The 7,500-nt window shown below is 36.2% G+C and overlaps 1 protein-coding gene across 3 annotated transcripts in view; it reads right to left on the reverse strand.

Moving 5' to 3' along the window:
• Window positions 1-7,500, reverse strand: part of LOC125259541 (teashirt homolog 2) — a 175,333-nt gene that overhangs the window by 63,346 nt on the left and 104,487 nt on the right. Inside the window, exon 1 of one of the 3 annotated variants that reach the window (XM_048177211.1) lies at window positions 4,169-4,747. The exons of the other annotated variants lie outside the window; for them this stretch is intronic. Within the exon in view, the coding sequence (XP_048033168.1) occupies window positions 4,169-4,208 (40 nt within the window). The 5' untranslated portion in view covers window positions 4,209-4,747. Of the gene's footprint in view, window positions 1-4,168; window positions 4,748-7,500 lie in introns of those variants that run through there. 3 annotated transcript variants of the gene reach the window in all.

The raw sequence follows: 7,500 nt of genomic DNA on the forward strand, positions 1-7,500 counted from the left end.
AGCGAGAAATATCATTGGAAAACTCTGTGCACTAATAACCCCTGTATGTTCATATTTTTGTGCGGACTGGGCTGGGCGATATAGTGACTAGTATTTGTTCTGAAAGGGCGTAAAAGAGTGATTTTTTTCTTTTTAATCTTAGAAACCATCGTTTTAACAAAAAACAAACATTGTTGCCAAGTAGATTCAAAATGCTTGATTCATACAGTAAAATCTAGTTATTAATAATCAAGGCATTTTTACTGCATTATATGCACCAATATATATGCATATTAAAAACTAATATTCGTCTACCCATTCTTTAAATGCTTATGACTGATTTTTGAGTGGCGCAAACAAATAAATGAACCGGAGTCAGACTGAATCAAAGAATCAATTCATTGAAATGATTCACAAAAATGAATCAAACTTATCAACTCAAATGCTTCTGATGTTTAAATCAGATGCTACTAAATCATCATTAAAACAAAGCTCACATAGTCACAAAACTATAACCACACAACCTTTAGGAAGCTTATTGGCCAAATAAAAGAATATTAAATCATCACAATATTCATATATATATATATATATATATATATATATATATATATATATATAGTCAATCCAAAATGTATTCAGACACCTTGAACATTATTCATTTATTAATACAGTTTATTCACTATAGTTTAAAAAAATGGTAATAAAATATGACAAGATCTCAGAGTTAAACTGTGTCAGAAAAAAATAATCTTAATTATGTCAGATTACACTTAAGCAAAACATGGTCAGGTCAAAGTGTCTGAATAATTTTTGATTCCAAATTTTTATCAATTTTACTGGTAGTCACTGTATGAAGAATTTTTGGGTATAATATGTCATATAGTTTGTTAGTTGTCAGTTCCTTTAATGGCAAAAAATATAATCTTTAACATTCTGATTTCATACACTGTAAATCCATCTGACCTTCCGGTGACCGCTAACTAAATTCACACAACAAATATTAATTGTGCAACCCTGCAGGTATGCGTCTTTACTCTAAATGACCACATTTCCGCAGCAAAAAAGGATAACCATGCCTGCCGCCACATAACGAAATGAAAGCCATTTTATACCCAGAACCCTGTACATATTAAAAAGACTGTACGAAAAATGGAAAAGGGGGGCGGAGTAAAAAAAAAAAAAAAAAAAAAACCTCATTCCTTGCATCTTCTCTGGTCTTATTTTAATACCTCTCCCTCTCCTTGTTCACCCCTCCACACATCATTAAACATATTATTATAACATGACTGTCAGCTTGCGTCTCTCTCGCCGCTCCATTCTTGCTCTGCCAGGTAATCAATTTGTCGTCACTCTCTGTAACCCCAGTAAAGTCATCAAGGGAAATGAGTTACAGCTGCAAAAAGCCTTCAAGAATATAGGTGGGGGTTTGAGGGGTGGGGGGGGGTCAGGAGAAGTGTGGGGGGGGGGGGGGGAATGACAACACGGGCCTGGAATATTCTGCCGCTGATAGCACATCCCAGGTCTCGAAGATGAAATATTAATGCACAATTTGTTTATCTGCGGGCCCACATCTCTCCTGCGCCGAGCTGTTAATTTTCTATCTGCGCAGACAACAGATCAGTCAGTCATGAACTCTTCATAGCCATTACCGGGAGACATTTTGATTAAGTATTCCTAATGTAGTGGATAGGAAAGAATGAAAACACTCTGCCTGCCAACTTTTGATTGACCATTAAGCCACTGATGAATGTGCCTGTCAAAGAGGAGACAATTACCTCAACAATGAAGAAACTCTTCTGGAAGGCTTATTTCTCCATAGGGCTGACACATTTACCAGATTACAGGCGAGCAGGCCCAGAGCGTGTAAAGGGATCGCTTAGGAATCTTCGCAAAAGTTCACCCAATAATTGCGCCGCCTTTGTTAGAGGGAAGGGGCTTTTAGGGGGAGCGACGAATGTGTGTGCGCGAGGGAAAGTGACAGACAAAGTAGAAACGAGGAAGAAGGGACTTAGCGTCTTCAGGAGGTTTTAAGATCCGCCATTGCTGGCAGAGTGCGATGACCATCTGTGGGGTTTGTCTACTGTTATTATAAAGACTGATCATCCTTCCACCTCGTAAAGAGTCCAGAGCATCTGGCGTCAGTGCACGCAAAAACAATAACCTGCGGTACGCGCTTTCGAAAGCGAAGTAACGACGCTGCGATTGTAGTGTAGGCTACTTCATTTATACAATGGGAAATGCTGCAACTAACGAGCTCTGTCGAGAAAAAGACAACGCATTCGTGCTTTAACCTGTGGCGCATGTGTTTTTTGGTCAAAATGTAAATCTGAAAAAAACTTTGATTACGTTTAAATAAATATTTAATTATTAATAAACTACTGAAATGCAAATATGTAGTTAAATGTTGGATGACAACCCCAAAAATGCATTCAAAGCCTAATTATGGAAACCCAGAAGAAAAAAAATGTTTAAGGAAAAAATCAACAAACTTATATTGTAAAGTCGTTTAATAATCCGAACAGCCACCACCTGAGGTCACGGGAAGGCTAACAAAGAACCGGTGATAAATGAATCTATTAGAAATTAATCTATCAATAAATCCAATGTGACATGAGATCAATCATATGACAAGTGAAAGCCCGGAGGGAAAAGAAAAAAAAGAAAATGTTTCAGTGAAAAGCCTTCTGGTATACAGCCAGTTGCATTGCTGTGCATGAGAAGATTGTGGCTGTGCTTCAAAACCTTAGTGAATCATTGGTCATTATTTTCCTGTTTATTGCTGTGAAGATGCTTTGAAACAATCTATGTATATAAAGCATTTATTTTGGACACCATAGGCGCGTTATGAACATCACTCAAAACGATGCACGCACATGCTACCTAGCTAGGGAGCTCACAAGGATTTGACACACAGCCTATGAGAGAAAGTGTCTTGTCAACAATGCTATAAGGAAGCAAAATGAGGAACACTCGTTGTTTTAGCTAAACTAAAGATGCTTTTTGATTATTCTTGCCTAGACAGCATCACTGGCATCATTATGAACATTATTCAAAATGATGCCCTCACAAATACTGTCTAGTTCACTAGGTTTTAAGCAACAATAGGTACTGACAACATTTGCATACAATTCACACGTTAAAAGCATCATGTAACTGAAACGTAAATAAACGATGTAATTTAAACGTCTTGTGTGTTTCGCGCTCTGGAGCGCGCGTCCGCGTGTGTGTGTGAGTGCCTGCACTCCGTTTGTGTGTGTGTGTCCGTTTGTCTATGAGATATTATGGGTTCATAGGAAGTTCAACCGATATTCGGATCCAAAGCAGCACATCTATCCAAAATCACTCCGCATTTCCTCTCAGTGTATTTACAGTAACGCGTCACGCCTGTTTGTTCCCAACAAAACCGAGCAAAAGTTTGAACTTTGAAACTTTGGCGTCCAAAACAACCATTTAACGTGCAAATAAATATAATCACACTAGTTTAAAATGAAAATAAGGTTCATTTTACTTCATTATATGAACAGTAGCCATTGAAAAAAGCAGTAAATTAACATAATAAATAGGCCAAGAAGTGAGCCTTGCCTAAACTCTAATTCAAAACATGCAAACATGAAAAATATTTAAAAGCGCAACGGCTACTGTAAGAGAAAACCTGAAAACATAAAGTGAACTTATACTGTTGTTTTTTTAAGAGTATTTACATATTTTAATTCGCAAACGAGACAAAAATATTGATTAAGACTATGATTTTTACGTAAAACGTATAACAGACGTTACAGGGGTTACACAAGGTTCACTACTCGGTCCGTTTATAATGCTAAAACGTTACGATTTTCAAGCATACCGTTCATTTGGTGATGCAAAACGAACGCTGTTTACATCCTAAACAAGCGTGTTTACGTTTATTTAAACGTGAAATAGTTGGTTGGACTTGAAAGTTGAAAAACTTTCTCCGGATTTTGTCGGGAAGCGAAGCGTATCCCTTCGCAGCGTATCAAAGCATCATTCTCTGATATTTCACATCCTCTTTCTAAGACAGCGGTATGACTTTCATCACACTGTTTCACAAGATAAAAAGAGGTTCATTCGGATCCAAATTCGTTCGCTCGTGAGCCTAAAACGCGGATGAATGGCAATATTCATGTCGGGATAAATGTGAAATGATAGGTGTCAAGTTGAATCTTACCCGCAGCCCTTTTGGGTGCTTGCTGTTTCCTCCTTGGCATGTTCAACTCTCTTTTAGTTCACGTACAGTGAAATTGAGCCCAGGTGAATTCAGTATAAGCGCTCTGATATAGTCCATACACACGCAATAGCGACTCTCTAATGCACTTCAGTTCCGTACAATCCAGTTTTTCAGAAACGCTGTCCAGAAATCAGGTGTCTCTATTTTAATATACCTCTCCTTCCTAGATAGACAGATCTATGGCGGATTGTTATGCTTTGCTTTTCTTTCCGTCTCTTCTTCTTCTTTTCTTTTTTTGTTTCCAAAGCCAAAAGGACGAACGCTGTCAATCGCTTAGACTCCCGGTCTCGTATGAAACGTAGTAGGAAAAGGGCAGAAAAAATAGTGTATATCACACACACACGGCGATGCCAGCAGCAAACATCGATCCATAGAACAAACTGAACATTAAAAACTCCTCCTCCTCCTCCTCCTCCTCCTCCTCTGGACTTGATGATGGCAGCGAGACATTTGTTACACTAGATAACCACGAGTTTATTAAAGAGACAGAGGCCGGAGAAAACATGAGACAGCCCACAAGACCAGCCTCTCATACTGTCTCTCTGCCGCTTTAGGCTCCAGTTTACAGAGATGCTGAGAACTGAGCGCGTGAACTAATGAATGCTTCAGAGTAATGACACAGTGCACAGTAATAATGAATAACATGCATGCAATATGTCATTATTTTTAGCAGCTGCCAGAAATGAGATATAATTACTTGCATTAACATGTATATATGTGTAAGTGTATGCTTAAAAAGACAGAGAGACAAAAATGTATGTAAATGCTATACCTGGAAAGCAGGCTTGTGAGAATAAAGGGAAACAGAAAATACTTGGTGAATATTATTTTAGTAGCTGCTAGAAATTAAACATTATTGTTGTTGTAATCTGCTATAGCGGTGACATGTTAACCGTTGTGTACAGTATATACAGTTTCAAGAGATGTTTATTAAACGTTAAACAGACAATGAAGTCGTTGTGTGAAAACAAAGAAATGTTTATGTTATAGTGTAATGTTTACGTTCTGATAATTAATGAACAACATGTATGGAATATGTAATTACGTTCAGTAGCTTCTAGAAATGAGATATAATTATTGTCATTGATATTAAATTATGGCATGTTATATGGGGCAGTGACGTGACGTGCCATTTTTTTTGTCCAAAGGCCTTAATAATAATAATAAAAAAAAGATATGACATCCAAAGTATGTAAGGTAGTACAGCTAGATCTCTTTTATTGAATCCAAAAGGTTTTTATTATTTATTATTTTTAAAGTGTCAAAAGGTCATTCGGTTTAACCGTCCAAAGGCCAATACAGCCATTTAATTTCCAATTAAAATATCTTAAAATGTAATAAATGTATTTATTTTTTATTCTGGCATGATTTTATAACATCATATATCAACATAGTGCAAAATGGTATTAAAATGATGTGTAGAAGTCGTTGCTTTTATGAGAAAGAATGTCTGGAAAAATGAATTTCATTGATGTCATTCGGAGCAACCAATGTAAAGGGACCATTTTTGATCAAGTCATGCAGTCAATATCATGTGACAGGATGTGACATCATTCAAACACCTGCACAGGACCACATGGTCGTGAAGCAAAGTAACTAACTCTCTCTTAACTATTTGAAAAATTCATGTTTTCACTCGCTCATACGCATGTCCCGAAACATCAGGTCATTCGGTGCAACCGCTATAAAACATGGAAAATGGTGTAATATTTTAAAAACTTGTACTAAATATAAAATGTTTGATTGTCCTTTTGCTAGCTAGCTAGATATCAGCCTGTTAGCATTGTTTGAAAATATCGTCATTCGGTATAACCAAAAGTGTCATTCGGTAAAACTGAAATTTTAGTTAAACCGAATGACTTTTTTGGTAAAAAATGACAAATGCAGGGTTAATTAATTATAAAAAACACATAATCTCATTGTTAACACTTAATATAACTTCAAGATTAATTATATCTCCATTAGGGTTTTTTTTTTTTTTTTTTTACACTTTTAAAAACATTATTCGTCAATAACCCATATGTGACCCTGGACCACAAAACCAGTCATAAGGGTCAGTTTTTTGAAACTGAGATTTATACATCATCCGAAAGCTTAGCTTTCCATTGATGTAATGTATTTGTTAGGATAGGACATTATTTTGGCAGAGATACAACTATTTGAAAATCTGGAATCTGAGGGTGCAAAAAAAATCTAAATATTGAGAAAATCACCTTTAAAGTTGTTCAAATGAAGTCCTTAGTAATGCATATCCTCTAACAATTTTTTTTTTATGTATATATTTTTTATATATTTATAAATGTACAAAATATCTTCATGGAACATGATCTTTACTTAATATCTTAACGATTTTTGGCATAAAAGAAAAATTGATCATTTTGACCCATACAGTGTATTGTTGGCTATTGCTACAAATATACCTGTACGACTTATGACTGGTTCTGTGGTCCAGGGTCACATATGGATAACCTAAACACTGCAATGTATAAAATTTTTGAATATACTTTCTAGATAAAAAAAAAATAAGTAAATGATTAAAAAATAAAAATACAATAAATAGGCTGTAAACTGAAAGGAAAAGGGCTATTAAAAGTTTATTTTTTAGCATTTCACAGTGTCCATGTTACACATATTGCTAATTATTATGTTTATAAAGTGTATAAGCAATTATATATTACTCAGCACAATGCAATATCCAGTATCATGAATACTGTAATGGGTGACCATGTTTTCAACAATGTGTGGTTTTGAAAAGGCCTATGAAGTCATATTTTATCAGAAGTGATGAACACAATAGCAGAGTGATCTCATCCCATCGCATCAGTCATCTCAATGTCAAAAAGAGGCCAGATTTACCCAAATTCACAAGCGTTTTGATTTAAACCGAAACCATAGAAACATTAAAATCTTTCAGATGAAAAAAAAAAAAAACCCTTTATGATGTCATAGTAACAGCAACAATGAGCGGCACACAATGAGCGGCACAGTACATTGTTCGGCACAGCTTCATTACAGCGTAACTGTAGTCCTACAAGGTGAAGCAGAATGGTTCGCCTTTCTGAAGCTCTCCAGTGTCTCACCATTTGTGTCCCGACCTCTCACCATCTCTGATTATTGAGGTCACCGATAAACAAATGAGTGGCCATTACTCACAGACTACAGATGACCTCAGCGCACACGCCCCCTCCCACCATTGCTGTGTGATAAATGATCCCGCTGTCATACAGAGAGATGATGCTGCCTTTGTTAATCTGTTATGTGGTGACGTTACT

This window comes from Megalobrama amblycephala, linkage group LG24 (genome assembly GCF_018812025.1).
Source record: "Megalobrama amblycephala isolate DHTTF-2021 linkage group LG24, ASM1881202v1, whole genome shotgun sequence".
Classification (NCBI taxonomy): Eukaryota; Metazoa; Chordata; class Actinopteri; order Cypriniformes; family Xenocyprididae; genus Megalobrama; species Megalobrama amblycephala.